General features: G+C 37.4%; 2 protein-coding genes across 2 annotated transcripts; one reads left to right on the top strand and one right to left on the bottom strand.

The window, feature by feature from the left end:
• The first annotated feature begins 9971 nt into the window (after window positions 1-9971).
• LOC127103207 (dirigent protein 24) lies at window positions 9972-10894 on the top strand. The gene has a single exon (XM_051040478.1). It carries the CDS (start codon window positions 9972-9974, stop codon window positions 10761-10763), a length of 792 nt encoding a protein of 263 aa, XP_050896435.1. The 3' UTR covers window positions 10764-10894.
• An 851-nt stretch (window positions 10895-11745) lies between these two features.
• On the bottom strand, window positions 11746-14740 carry LOC127103206 (pentatricopeptide repeat-containing protein At1g07740, mitochondrial). Its single transcript, XM_051040477.1, has 2 exons — window positions 13190-14740; window positions 11746-12388 (listed from the first exon to the last, which is right to left on the bottom strand). Exons 1-2 carry the CDS (start codon window positions 14517-14519, stop codon window positions 11913-11915), a joined length of 1806 nt encoding a protein of 601 aa, XP_050896434.1. The 5' UTR covers window positions 14520-14740; the 3' UTR covers window positions 11746-11912.
• Window positions 14741-15892: the final 1152 nt, after the last annotated feature.

Genomic DNA, 15892 nt, shown 5'->3' with positions numbered 1-15892 from the left:
TTGTTCACAAGAAAAAACACATCAGCAGTTAAACAGCATAACAACAATTTAAGCAGCAGCAGAAGCAAACACAATTACTAGCTATAATAGCAACTAGTAATACACACATGCACATGGGTACTTCTTCTCCCCCTAAGTCTGTTTTCCTACAGACATCTCCTTCAACATCTGTAACATTCAGAGTCACCCTCTGACATCTCCTTTAACATCACTTGTACAACCACCTGTTGTTCAACATCAGCACCTGTTGTTCAACTCCAGTTGTCCCCTGTCTAGCCTAGCTAGCTACTTTAGCACATAATAACTTCTCCCCCTTTTTAGTCAAAATAGACCAAAGCGACCAATTAGACAAAATAAATGTCAATCAGTCCAATAGAGAATGTCACAAAGGATGTTGTAACATATAAAATGTTAAAACACAATGTCAGGTGGTACATACCATAATTATACACAGATGCAATAGTTGAGATAATCAGAAATCCAGGGAACTCATAAAGAGCCCAAATATTACATCATGGCATCAGAAAGACTGCCAAAAATTACAAACATCAAACCGAAAAACAACAAATCATCCAAGCATCCAAAACATCATCCAAAACATACATCATTAACAGGGGGACCATCAAAACTTAGTCTGAGGAGGTAGCATCTTCTTCACCTTCAGATTCAGAACTGCCACTAGATTGATCTTGAGAATTAGACCTCTCACTTGAGGTATGGGCATCTGAGTCCTTGGCTTCACCAACCTTATCCATCTCTTCTTGCTCCAAGCTACTAATGAGAACCTCTAAAGCCTCTTTTCTAGCCTTGGCTACCCGAATCCCAATTTCCAGCTCCTTACATGTTTCTTTTAATTGAGCAATCAGTCCACCTTGTGAGGCTGGCTCCTTCCTTGCAGATGTCATGACAATGTCATTGACATGACCGCCTTCAAATAACTTGTAATGAATGGACAATGGAGGCTTCCTTCTACTAGGGATGTCACTCGTGTTTAGAATACCAGGTTGCTGGCTTAAAATAATTCCATAAATGATCGAGGGAAAGGCAATTGGCAGCTTTACTGCATTAGTGGAGGCATGTCTAACAATTTGTTCAAACATGAACCTTCCATAATCAAAGTTGAGCCTGGTTCCAATAGCATATATTATCCTTCCAAGAGAATTAAATATAGTTGAGATATGGTTTGTTGGCACCCAGTTGGTTGAACCTATCTTATGCAAGATGGCATATTTTACAGTTAATTTGCCAGCTAATAGATGCTTTTTGCTTGGCCATTCCTTGACTTGACCAGCAGTGATTGTCCTACAGACTTCATTGTCTGTGGCTTCCAATTCAACAGCTCCTTCTGTTCCTCTTCCTAGGAACTTATTGATAACAGCAGGGGAGAACCTTACACATATTCCTCTCACAAACACCTTGCAGAATTCTTTGCTATTCTTGTCAGAAATATCCTCTGGGATATTCACCACAAACTCCTTCACTCAACCTTCAAAACATTGGGGCAATACACTAACTGTTTTCAATAAACCTGCAGACTTGACCAATTCCATAACCTCCTTTACTTCCACAGCCTCCTTCCCTAGCTCCCTTTCAACAGCAACTCTCCTTTGTATCACAAATTTCCACTTGGCTGCACCATCTTCCAGATGGAAGGAAATGTTGTCCAAATGCGCAGCTGCAACCTTAGCTGGAGACTTTCTAACAGTTTGCCTTTTGGCAGGAGAGATGTCTGGGACATCGTCTTCGACATCATCTTCAGAATTAGAGCTTTCTCTGACCTTCCTCTTCTTGACCTCTACTTTACTCCATGATTTAGAAGGACCTACAGCAGCAGCCTTCTTACTAGTTCTGGCTGTCAACATCTCAACCACAGTCTTGCCTTTCCTGGTCTTCATTTTCTTTGCAACACTTGGTTTCAAGTGATGAACCAAGGTGTCATCTTCCTCTTATGAACTCTCTTGATTGTTTCCTGTCGTGGAAGAAGGACCAGGGGCGTCGCCTGGGATTACAGACAGAGGAATAACTTCCAAAAACTCCATGGAGGGAGTCCTTGCTTTGTGAGTGGGTTTTGATCCAGAGGATGAGGGATGTTGTGACATTTTGTTGAACTTTTGAGAAAAATCTTGTTGCCCTAGCAGAGGTTGTCTGAGAAGTTGGATGAAGATGGAAATGGTTATGTTGAGGTAGCGTGTGGAAATGGTATAGATACTAGTTCCAATACTAGATAATGATTTACCATAAATGAGGCACTTTCTTTTAAGTGGCCAGACAATATTTTTATTACCTTTTCCACTCCACTTTAATTGCTATAAATTCTCATGAATACAAATCCCCAATTTCCCTCTTAAACATTCAAACTGATTAGCATCCAAAGCCTTTATAAATATGTCAGCTAATTGCATTTCAGTAGTAACATGCTCCAGTGCTGTGATTTTCTCTTCCACAAGTTCTCTAATGAAGGGATGACGAATATCAATGTGCTTTGTCCTGCTGTGCTGAATAGGATTTTTGGAAATATTTATAGCACTCAGGTTGTCACAGTACAATGTCATGACATCTTGTGTGACATTGTATTCAGTCAACATTTGTTTCATCCAAACCATTTGAGAACAACTACTCCCAGCTGCTATGTATTAAGCTTCAGCAGTGGATAGGGACACACAATTTTGTTTCTTGCTAAACCATGATATCAAATTGTTCCCCAAGAAGAAACATCCTCCTGATGTGCTTTTCCTATCATCAGCACTTCCAGCCCAGTCAGCATCACAGTAACCAGTCAGCATAGATCCAAATCCATGAGTATATAACATCCCATAGTCACCGGTGCCATTGACATATTTCAATATTCTCTTAACTTGGTTTATGTGACTGACTTTTGGTTCAGCTTGATATCTAGCACAAACACCTACAGCAAATGCAATGTCAGGTCTGCTTCCTGTAAGATATAGCAGACTTCCTATCATGCTTCTGTATAGACTTTGATCTACACTAACACCATTTTCATCTTTGGAGACTTTCACATGTGTAGGAGCAGGTGTCCTTTTATGACTTGCATTCTTCATGCCAAACTTCTTAACAATGTTCTTGGCATATTTGCTTTGAGATAGAAAGATAGAATCTTCCATTTGCTTGACTTGTAGCCCAAGAAAGTAGGTCAGCTCTCCAACAAGGCTCATCTCAAACTCAGACTGCATTTGTCTAACAAAATGTTCAACCATCTGATCCGACAACCCACCAAACACAATATCATCCACATATATCTGTGCCACCATGAGTTTTCCTCCTTCATTCTCCACAAATAGGGTCTTGTCAATACCTCCTTTCCTGTATCCATTGTTAGTGAGGAACACTGTGAGTCTCTCATACCAAGCCCTAGGAGCTTGCTTCAAACCATAGAGGGATTTCTTCAATCTGTACACATGCTTTGGAAGATTTGGATTTGTGGATCCTTTAGGATGTTCAACATATACTTCCTCATTTAAGTAGCCATTCAAGAAGGCACTTTTTACATCCATTTGTAACAACTTGAATTTCAGAATACATGCCACTCCAAGCAATAGTCTAATGGATTCAAGGCGAGCTACAGGAGAGAATGTTTCATCAAAGTCCACTCCTTCAACTTGAGTATACCCTTGTGCTACCAATCTTGCTTTGTTTTTAGTAACCACCCCTTGTTCATCAGATTTATTCTTATACACCCACTTTGTACCTATGACATTTACTCCTTCAGGTCTAGGAACCAGTTCCCAGACTTCATTCCTCTTGAATTGACCTAACTCCTCCTACATGGAATTGATCCAGAACTCATCAGTCAAAGCTTCCTTGACATTCCTAGGCTCAATCTTGGACACAAAGCAGCCATGTGATATCACTTTCCTTGATCTAGTTGTGACCCCTTTATTTGGATCTCCTATAATGAGATCTTTGGGATGATCCTTCTGAACTCTGATGGAGGGTCCCTTAATGATTTTGTCATCTTCAGGTTCAGCTTGAGGAGGTTCACTCCTTATTTTTGTCTGAGAAATCAGCTGGGGGATCATTTAGAGATGTCTCGACATCGTCTATGACATCAGTCTGTTGGTCATCAACCACAACATTAATAGATTCCATCATTACTTTAGTTCTGGAATTAAAGACTTTATATGCTTTGTTGTTTGTTGAGTAGCCCAGAAATATTCCTTCATCACTTTTGGGATCCATCTTCCTTCTTTGTTCACGATCAGTTAAGATATATCATTTACTCCCAAATACATGGAAGTATTTGACTGTAGGTCTTCTCCCTTTTACAGACTTCATATAAAGTTGTAGGAGTCCCTTTCTTCAAGGTCACTCTGTTGTGAACATATCAGGCTGTGTTCATGGCTTCAGCCCAAAAATGGTAGGGCAATTTCTTAGCATGAATCATAGCTCTGGCTCATTCTTGAAGGGTTCTATTTTTCCTTTCCAGCACACCATTTTGTTGGGGAGTAATGGGAGATGAGAACTCATGATGAATTCCTTCTGAAGAACATGATTCTGCAAACTTGCTGTTTTCAAATTCCTTCCCATGATCACTTCTAATTTTGATGACATGACTTTCCTTTTCTCTTTGACGTTTTAGACAAAGCTCTTTGAAGACTTCAAACACATCAGATTTTTCCCTTATAAAGTTGATCCAAGTGTATCTGGAGAAGTCATCCACCACTACATAAGCATACTTCTTTCCACCAAGGCTTTCCACCTACATGGGTCCCATAAAATCCATATGGAGGAGTTCCAAAACTTTGGAAGTGGTGTCATGTCTGAGCTTCTGGTGTGACATCCTTGTCTGTTTTCCAATCTGACATTCTCCACAGACTTTTCCTTCATCAATCTTCAAGTTAGGAATTCCTCTAACAGCTTCAACAGGTATAATCCTCTTCATACCTTTAAGATGCAGATGGCCCAATATTTGATTCCATATCTTCACTTCTTCTTCTTTGGCCAAAGTACACATTAAAGAATAACGAGTTTCTTGAGGACTCCACATGTAACAGTTGTCTTTAGACCTGACTCCTTTCATGATCACTTCACTTTCTTTGTTAGTAATCAGACATTCAGTTTTAGTGAAGTTAACATTTAGACCTTGGTCACACAGTTGACTGATGCTTATTAAATTTACAGTCAATCCCTTAACAAGTAGGACATTGTTAAGGTCAGGAACTCCAGGGCAGTCAAGCTTACCAATCCCCTTGATTTCACCCTTTGCTCCATCACCAAAGGTTACATAGCTTGTGGCATGAGGATGTAGACCAGTTAGTAGGTTTTTGTTTCTAGTCATGTGTCTGGAGCACCCACTGTCAAAATACTAATCTTCTTTGGCTAAAACTCTGAAGGAAGTGTGAGCTATCAGAATTGTAACATTAGTCCTAGGAACCCATTACTTTTTGTTGCCAGGTCTGTGATGTTTGGGTCTAGGTTGATGATGAGCAGGACTAGGATACCCGTACAGCTTATAGCAGAAAGGCTTTATGTGGCCAAATTTTCCACAGTAATGACATCTCCATCTTTGGTGTTTTCCTTTCTGTTGTCTTCCTTTATGATGTTGTGACATATGATGTGACATCGCAGGTTTGCTATCAGTATGGCTGCACTTAGGTTTGGATTTAGGTTTGCCACTAGTGTAACTGCACTTAGGCTTAGATTCACTGAACCCAATGCCAGACTTGTCTCCTGTTATTTGTCCAGTCTGGAGAATTTTGTCTAAGGTGTCAGATCCATTGTTTAGCATTCTTACATATTTGGTCATCTCATCCAGTTTAGAATTCAAGAATACATCTTCAGTGTTTAACTTGGAGATGGTTTCCACATGTTTTGCCTTCTCATTCTCCAGCTGTGCTATCACTTTCTTCTGGCTTTCAACTTGTCTACACACTTCTGCACTTCTGTGACATAACTCTCTATAGGTAGTGGGAAACTCTTCAAAGGTTACTTCATCATCACTTGAACCTTCATCAGAACCTCATCTTCCAGTCAAGGCAGTCACAAGATTTGCAGACTCTTCTGTTTCACTTTCATCAGACCAAGTGGCAGCAAGACTCCTCTTCTGTTTTTTGAGATAGGTCCCACATTCAGTTCTAATGTGTCCATATCCATCACATTCATGGCACTGAACTCCTTTTCCTTCTTTGGGCTTTTCATCTGACCTTGTTCTTCTTCCAATATTGTTGGTTACTGATGTCAGATGTGATGTTCTTGACATTAGCCTTAGATCTTACATCCATATTTTTCATAAGCCTGTTGAACTGTCTTCCCAGCATTGCTACATCATTTGCCAGATCTTCATCAATATCTTGACCACCTTGATCCTCTTCCTCCTTAGTATTTGACATGAAGGCTATGCTTTTGGCTTTCTTTTCAGATCCATCACACATTCCCATCTCAAATGTTTGGAGGGATCCAATTAGCTCATCAACTCTCATATTGGAGATGTCTTGAGACTCTTCTATGGCTGTCACCTTCATAGCAAATCTCTTAGGGAGTGACCTGAGTATTTTCCTTACTAATTTTTCATCTGACATCTTATCTCCCGGGACTCCTGAGGCATTAGCAATTTCAAGGATATTCATATGAAATTCATGAATTTTTTCATCTTCTTTCATCCTTAAATTTTCAAACTTAGTAGTGAGCAGCTGCAATCTAGACATCTTCACTCTAGAGGTGCCTTCATGAGTGGTCTTGAGAATGTCCCAAGCATCTTTAGCCACCTCACATTTGTTTAGCAATCTGAAGATATTCTTGTCTACTCCATTGAATATAGCATTCAATGCTTTAGAATTTCCAAGGGCTAAATCATCCTCCTCCTTGGACCATTGTTCTTCAGGCTTCTTATCAGTTGTAGCTTCTCCTTCCTTAGTAACTACTGGATATTCCCAGCCTGTTAACACAACCTTTTAAGCCTTATTATCCAGAGATTTTAAGAAGGCTACCATTCGAGGTTTCCAGTAGTCATAGTTGGATCCATCCAAAATAGGTGGCCTGTGAATAGATCCTTCATCTCTCTCCATAGTACCAGAAATTATCGTCCCTAGATCTCACCCAGAACCAGAGCAGGATGCCTGCTCTGATACCAATTGAAATTCTGGTATCAGATATGAGATGTCGAAGGTAATGTCACGACACTAATATCTGAATAATACAAACATGATAAAGATAAATAACAGTAATGCAAGAGACACAAGCAATTGTTAACCCAGTTCGGTGCAACTCACCTACGTCTGGGGGCTACCAAGCCAGGAAGGAAATCCACTAAAATAGAATCAGTTCAAAGACTCTCAGTAAACAACACAAGTTACAGTCTTTTTCACCTAATTTCTACCCGTGTGACTTCTACCTAAGAACTCTTAGATATGAGATCCCACTCACCCCCCCCCCCCCCTCAATCACACCAGTGATATTAAACACGAATTACAATGAAAAGAAGACACTCTTCAAAGACACACACTTGATCTTACTTAGCAACTTCAATCAAGTAGACAGACACTCATGCTTAAAAGCTTAGAGTGACAAACTACAACTCAAAAATCAGACCAATTCAATCATCTATGGATGAATTGAATGGCTTACAAGTCACACGACCATACAAGACTTAAACCCTTATTCTCTCTCAATATTTCGCTTTGTATTTCTTGTGTATCAAATCAGGTTTTTCATGTCCTTTTTATAGAAGCATTTGGCTGGGCTTGAACATCATAAAACCCTAAAACTATTTTCCCTTTATATCTTCTCATGACAGTTGATTAGATCTCTTTGGAAAATAAGTTAATCACGTTGTAATTACTGATTGATAGCGTGTTCAATTAACTCATCAATCATACACAGATTTCCATTAAAAACGCAATCACATAATACATAACATTTAGACTGAATGTTCTATATACAGATGTCATGACATCGGGTCTGACATCCTGGAACAATCTTGCATAATTATAATTTAAATATCCAGCAGGTACATAATATCAGATGTCATGACATCGGGTATGACATCCTGAAACAATCCTGCATAATTATATTTTAAACATCCACCAGGTACAAGATATCTTATGTTAAGATATCACATGTGACATCTTGTGAATACTCTTGGTTTTACCAAAATTGCTGCCAACACTTAGAACCAACAGCGACTTATTGCATATCGTTGTTCTTCGAATTAACATGTGTTAGGGTCTCTTCAATTCTAAATAAAATTTTAGCTAAGAGTTATGAATTCTCCTGTTGTATTGGGTTCTAGACACTGTTTAGCGAATCAATGTCTCCATGTACTCTGAGGTTAGCCTATAATAACTAAAGGTCAGGGAACACTTCTTTTCTAGGAGTCACAAATAGTTATTGAGGTTTATGCGAAGGATCACCTTGGTGAAATTGTTGCACGAATCTGAGGAACAAAAGATATTGGAATACTCCTTAGCCTACTCTAGGTTGAACACGATCTTGTTGTGAAGGATTGGACAAAGATGTTACCAAGACTGGATATTCCCCTACTAGAGGAAGAGGAAGTGAATTTTTGGTAGCTTCACTAATGGCGGTAGCGGCCTTCCGTTGAATGGTGGAGCGAGTGGCTTTGGACGCCACCGTAGTTAATATATCTGAGGAATAATCTGATGGAAAGGAAGTTGAGACTCAAGGAAGGTGATCAGGAAATGAAGATCAGAGCTTCTAGTGGAGGAGATCTGAATGTCTAATAGAGGATATTTGAACTTCTAACAAAGGAGATATAAACTTCCAACGGAAGTGATCTGAATTTGGAAATACGCATGAATATGGGTGTTTGCAATGCGGTTTAAGCGGTTTTACGCTAAAAGTCATCTAAACCGCAAGAGAAAAAAAATGTACGGTTTGATTTGGTTCGATTGACTATTAAAAATAAAATCCAACCAAATCAATGTGGTTTGGTTTAATTCGGTTGGTTCAGTTTTTTACAAATTTTTTACTGAACGTTCATACATACATACCTATATAGAGGATAACATAAGTGTATTGGTTGTAGTGGACCTGAACTTCCGATGCGGTGTAGCAGGGGTTGACCTGCAATGTTAGCACTTCAATACCTAAGTCAATAAGAGAGTGAAAAAGGTGTGTAAGTGAGAATGTATTTAAATACCTGAGAAATGACGCTTCTTTTCTTTTAAATGAGAGGAACAGTTGTCAACAGATAGCGTGGACCGTGATCAGCCGTTAGATTGATTTAGACTGTCAGTAAAAATTGTTGGCGGAATTATCTCTCTCCAAAAAAGAAAAGGCATATGTTTTGCGCGCTTGATTACTTTCGTCTTATCATTAGACCTTGCGAACATCCATAACAAACAGAATATAATAATATATATTAGAATGATAATATAAATATAACTATCAATAGAATTTAATTCATTTAAAAATTACATCAACAATAATCATTAACATAAATAAATTAGTCTATAAATCATAACTCAACTAATAAGAATCGATATTGTTAAATTAGACGTCATAATGAGAGAGGTCAAACTCTAATACTCAGACTGTGTATGAATTTTTAATGATTATCATGTGTAAATAAATTTATTAAAACTAATATATTATTTTGTACGCATACAAATACATTAAAATACTATACATAGGTTTATAAATTTTTTTAATAATAGATATATTTGTTGTTATTTGTTATCTATCTTTACAAATAACTTTCTATAATAGACCCTTAACACAACTTTGTCATTTTTTTATAGTAAACTTGTCAATGAACTCGAACCAAGTCAAAAAGACTTGGGTTTAAAATAAAATCATGTGGCATTAGCAACTCCATTTGTGAGAGTTGATTTGTTGAGCAACAACTCCAATAGACAATAGTCCAAGAAATATTAATCTTCCACATTCCAACTCCATTTATGAGTGAATTCTTCAAGTGAAGCAAATTATTTTGCATAGAGCATGCTATAAACTATATATACATTGTGCTAGTTCATACCAAACATACCAAAATGGCCATAAGATTCATACTTATCTCTCTTTCCTTAAAAAACATCATAGTACTTCACCTTTCTCTCTTAAGCATCAACCTAAGATATGTCAAAACAAAGGAGAATCATGCTCCACCACTCACTTTCTTCATGCATGACATTCTAGGTGGATCAAACCCTTCTGAAAGAATCATGAATGGCATCATTGTCAACACACAGCAAACTACTAACCTTCCTTTCTCAAAACCAAACAACAGAATATTCCCTACTAAAGGTAGCATACCAATTTTCGACACTAGCATTAGTACAAATGGTTTTCCTTCAAGCACACCAATGATAAAAAACATTGACAAAAACAAGGTGGTCATAGACACTAGTACTAACTCTAACTCTAACTCACTTCCTTACGTTACAAGGAACCGAATCCCGCTTGGAGCAACTCTAGAAAAGCTTTTATTTGGAAGAATAACTGTTATTGATGATGAGATTACAAAAGGGTATGAGTTGAATTCGGATGTTATTGGTAAAGTACAAGGATTTCATTTGGTTAGTTCTTTGGATGGAAGCAGTCAAACCATGGCATTTGTAGCTTTGTTTGGTGATGAAGGTCATGAAGATGATGATGCTATTAGTTTCTTTGGAGTTCATAGAATGGCTACACATGAATCCTATGTTGCTGTTGTTGGAGGAACTGGTAAATATGAAAATGCTAGAGGGTATGCGAAAATCGAGACGTTACAGTTGCATTATGATCAACACAATAGTATTAGTAATGGGATGGAAACACTTTTTCAGATTACTGTCTTTTTATGATTATGATAGTTAGTTGGTTCTTTTTTTCCCTTTGTTTTATAACAGAGAAGATCTTAGTATTCTTTATAGGAGAAGATGTAATGCTACTATGTATTTGAATGAATGTAAAATATTTATTTACATGTTTATCTCGATCGGTTGTTTTATCCACCATGTGTCATGATTCACAAAATGTCCTACGTGAATCAATCTATCCGCACAAATATTTCTTTCGCAAAAGCTATCATCAGAAATTTTTAATCAAAATGAACAAACAGTTACATGCTTCTCCAACCAATTAATAATTTTCAAGGAACCAAATTTTCATAGTAGATGGTTCCATCTCCTTGTCTTTTACTGGTGAATGGCTAGCATAACACAACGCAGTTCAGATGGTTATTGCTATCTTAGCCGAAAAAGATCTAAGGAAAGTATCCAAATAACCTCTAAATACGACATCACATGATGAAGCCCCAGATTTCTTCTAGAAGATTTATTTATATTGCATTTGATCCAATCAAGATTTCAGCCAGACATGTTCGTTGGTTTATGCTATGATTGCAGAGTTAGAAAGTACCTAACTGAAAATAGAAAAAATTATCACCAACAAATTAGTACTAAAGCTGATTAACCAATTCCATCAATATTAAAGTCAAATCACCGTAGAATCGTAAACTCGTAAACTACGTGTAAAATTGAGAGTTTACAAAATTTAAGAAAGTTAACTTGAAGTTGTAAGAATTTATCAAAAAGTGAGTTTACATGCGAGTTAACTCGTTTTTTAGATTTTGAATTATAAACAACCAAGAATTTAAAAATTAACTCGAGTTCGACAACTTTATCTTTATGAGTCATAAACTTTGACTCACAATCATAGAATTGTAATGATGGCAAAACTAGATGTTCAAGTCTCAGAAAGTGTCTCAAGGCCTGTCATTCTAGTGTTGGAATTCATATTACAGATAATACAATGTCAAAGCAATATAGTTAGGTCATGTGCTCATAGTAAAATCAAATTCATGCATAATATAGATTTTTTTTTTCTGTTCAAAAGTACAATACAATCACTGATTGAGATTCATTACAAAACACCAATATTTTACAATAGTTTTGCAAGCTGAAAACATACTTAAAGTTCATTGATGCATGACACATAACTTTAAAGACATTTTAATAGGAAAGATATGCAGTAAGGTGCAAGAGAGTTTCAAGCCCATCAGTGTTGTGTTGTTGACTGTTTGTAACTGGAAATGTCTTAATAATTGCAATTCCATTAGCATTCACATACTTTCCTGTTCCTCCAATGATTGCCAGTTGTGATTGTGAAACTTGAGTTGTTCTGTGTACCCCAAAGAAGCTGAGACTATCTTCATAACCATTCTCTTCAAACTTTGCTGTAAAAGCCATTACTTGACTTGTTCCTTCCACTGAACTTGCTATATAGAATCCTTGTGCTTTCCCTACTAATCCTGATCCCAACTCTTCCCCTTCTGTTAATTCATCATCAAACACTGTCATTGTTCCAAACATCAACTCCTGCACCGTCATTCCCTGTGGTATCTGATTCATATTCGTCACCGGAAAATTGTTGTTCCCGTTGTTGTTGTTATTGTTATTGAAGACGTTTCCCGTGTTTCCGCTGAGTCCTGTTAGGAAAGGGAGGTTATTGTTGTTTAGAATTCCATTGTTATTATTGTTCTGTGGAACTCCGCTGTTAAGAGGAAGGTTTGCACCGTTTGGCTTAGCGAATGCGACTTGCGCGTTGAGTGCAGGATTGGTAACGACTCCGGTTACTGCTCTTGCTGTTGGATTGGAGCCACCGAGAATGTCGTGCAAGAAAAATGATATCGTGTGGTGCTGATCAGGAATATCAGTACCAGTTGTTGCGGCTGGTTGCGGAAGTGGAGGGAGAATGGTGGAAGAAACAGGAGACAGTGCAGAATGAGTAATAGGTTCTTCTGGTGTTTCTAGTTCACTGAGGATTCTGCTTGAAGCCGTGGAAGTGATTGTAAGGAATAATATCAAAACCATAAAAATTATGGGTTTGAGATTCAAAGTGGTAGCAAGAGTTTCAAAGCGTGCCATGTTTGTTAGTGTTTGATAATTTGATATTGTGTTTTGATGAGATGATAGAGAGTTATGGTGACATGTATAAATAGTAAGACTTGAAACAGCACTAGCAATAATGTATTCCGGAGTTGATGAGAGTTGTTTTGTATATATGGAGTTGATATCTATCTCATTGTAGTAGTTCTAACTAAACAGCAGCAAGTATTATAAAATACTGATAATCTAAAGCCAACAATTTCTAAAGCACTGATTAATTATAAATAATTAACAAACTCAATTGACTTATTGAAAAATATATAAACAAATACCACCCTGATTTTAATTTTGATTGCATTAGATGGACAGAGATGAAAGTATATTCATAAGCATACTGCTACCTTTATCATCCTCGCTGCAAGCATACTTTATCACAGTTTCCCAGCTCTCCAAATCAAATTCTACCTTCCTCTTCTCCATCTCTTCCAAAACAAAGCATCCACCTTCGATATTCCCGGACTTCAACAGCCCAACAACCAAACAGTTAAACGTATCAGATCGCGGGCAATGCCTACTCACCAACATCGCATTCAAAACATTCAGCCCTACCTCAAAATCTCCGTTCCGACACAAACCATCAAGCATCATCCTGTATGTAGCTGCATTTGGATGACAACCGCCGATCTGCATCTCAGTTAACACTCTGTAAGCTTCCTCCGTCTTCCCTTCCTTGCAAAGATAATTTACAAATACGTTGTACGTCACAACATCCGGCTTAAGCCTCCTCTTTCTCATCTCTCGAAGCAAAACCATCGCCTCATTAATCTTTCCTCTCTTACCAAGATCATTCATCAAAACAGAAAAATTTACAACCTGAGGCTTACATCCTCGATACGCCATATCAAACATCAGCTTCTTAGCTTCCTCATACTTTCCCGAAGAACACAAACCTTCCATCAAAAGCGCGTACGTTACCCCATTCGCACGTTTACCTTTCTGTCTCATATCCTCAACCAAAGCCATAGCTTTATCCAGATCCCCCTTTCTCGACAAAAACCCAATAAAACTATTATAAGTAACAACACTGGGTTGCACTTTCTTCTGAAGCATTTCATCAAACACCTCACATGCTTTCTCCCATTCACCTTTCACCAACCAACCCTTTATCATAATATTAAACGTAACAGTATTCGGACGAAACCCCATTTCATAGGACCGATCAAACGCATCATTAGCCTCAGAAAACATACAATTATCAACGAGAAGATTAAGAAGCGAATTAAACGACTGCAATGTCCTCACACAGTTGAACTCATTCATCGAGCGAAAGAGTTCAATGGCTTTCACCGGACCATAGTGTTGAAACAGAGCAATGAAGAGAGTCTCATTACATTGAATATCGTTATCTTTCATGCGTTGGAGTATGGTTTCAACGGCTTGGAAGCTTCTAGAACGAGCAAGTTTATAGAGCAATGCAGCGTAGGAAGGGTAATAGTGTTTGTAACCAAGTTGATTGTAATGGTGAAAGAGAGACAAAGCTTCTTCTGAGGTTTGAACATGTTTGATTTCGGTTATGAAAGGAATGTTTTTGCGATTGCGAAGGTTTGATGTTGGTGTTTGGTTTTGAGGTTGATGATGTGAGTGAGTGTGGAATAAGGTTTTTGCTTTGTTTTTAGTGTAAAGATAACGGCACAATAGATTGTGGTTAATCGCTTTGGTTCTTTGATACATGATTCAATTGGGGAAGAAGGGAGAAATCTTCACCAGTTTGTTTTTGAGTTCAAAGAATTGAAGATTTGAAGAAGGAAGGAGACATTTACTAATGTGGGATCTTCAAAAATATTCTTTTGGAAGAATCAATATTCATGCTAGCTTTATTTGAGAATTTGAAAAAAATAATGAGTTTGGAAAAAAGAATTTAAATGAAAAATAGTTGGGTGGTTACGATTGAATATGAATCAAGTAATCTTCTAGTTGCAAATATAAGAGACTTCTAATGTTCAAATTCATAAATAAGAGATTTTCACGTTCAAACACACAAACGAAAGATTTCTAATGCTCAAACCCACGAGTAAGAGATTTTTATACTCAAACACACAAGTAAGAGATTTTAAATGCTCAAGCACTAAACCAAAATACTTCTGACTTTATATCAAACTGTTAAGAGATTTGGGTAACAACTACACTTAATATACAACCAGAGGTGCAGATAGAATACAACTTAAAAAAACTCTAAGACTTAAGAGCTTCTAAAATATACAAATGTTAAGATGTTCTAAGTCACACAATTTTGACAGAATAGATTTTCTTTGAAATATCAAGGTTCAGAGTCAGTAATGCAGTGTGGTGTATTGTTGTATTTGTTCTTCGGGTCTTCTGCTCCTTAAATAGAGAGGAGAGAAAGAGACATTGAAGATTTTTACCAAAAGGTTGGATTACATTTGTACTTGATTAGACACATAAAAAATAACTTTCTGCAAGAGAAATTATCCGTTGAAGCTCAAACAATCAAGAACAGATTTTTTCTTAAGTCTTCACGTGATCAAAAGGTCTCTGAGTCTGTCAGAGTTGCCTCGATTGAAGAGACTCTACTTCAGAGGTTGACTTTCTTCAGACGTTACTCTTTAGAGGATGATCACTTCAGAGTCCACTTATTGGCTTTTGAAGCTTCAGAGTCTATATCATCAGAGGCTGAGTTTCTTTAGAGTTGACTTCTTCAAAGTCTGGATCTTTCATTAGAGCCAGAGTTTTTAGAAGTAATCTTCAGAGCCAGAGTTTTTAGAAGTAATCTGTGAGCAAAGTCCTTACCTTGAATAAAGTTTTGAATGATAGCAAATTGTGTGATCATTGACCAATTGTTGGCATGTGCATCAGTTTGCATGATTCATTTGTGTTTTTACCTCATACTAGTTTCTCATATCTATACATAAAGATCCACAGTGATACATCTATTAAAAGAACTCATAAAAACTATTTTGTATCAGTATGGATCAATACATGATCTTATGCATCGATCCATGAAATATATTGTAAACCACAAAACACTTTTGCTTCAGCATGTATCGATCCATACGAGTCATGTATCGATACATGGACAGGCAAAT

The sequence above is a fragment of the Lathyrus oleraceus genome, chromosome 7 (assembly GCF_024323335.1).
Source record: "Lathyrus oleraceus cultivar Zhongwan6 chromosome 7, CAAS_Psat_ZW6_1.0, whole genome shotgun sequence".
Lineage (NCBI taxonomy): Eukaryota > Viridiplantae > Streptophyta > Magnoliopsida > Fabales > Fabaceae > Lathyrus > Lathyrus oleraceus.
Note: the sequence above shows the minus strand (reverse complement) of the source record. Positions and strands in the feature narration are given on the sequence as shown.

Coding starts and splice junctions, on each gene's coding strand:
- LOC127103207 (XM_051040478.1), top strand. CDS start 9,972: ATGGCCATAAGATTCATACTTATCTCTCTTTCCTTAAAAAACATCATA.
- LOC127103206 (XM_051040477.1), bottom strand. CDS start 14,519: ATGTATCAAAGAACCAAAGCGATTAACCACAATCTATTGTGCCGTTAT. Junction 12,389..13,189: donor TTGCAGCGAGGATGATAAAG/GTAGCAGTATGC, acceptor CTTTCCTAACAG/GACTCAGCGGAAACACGGGA.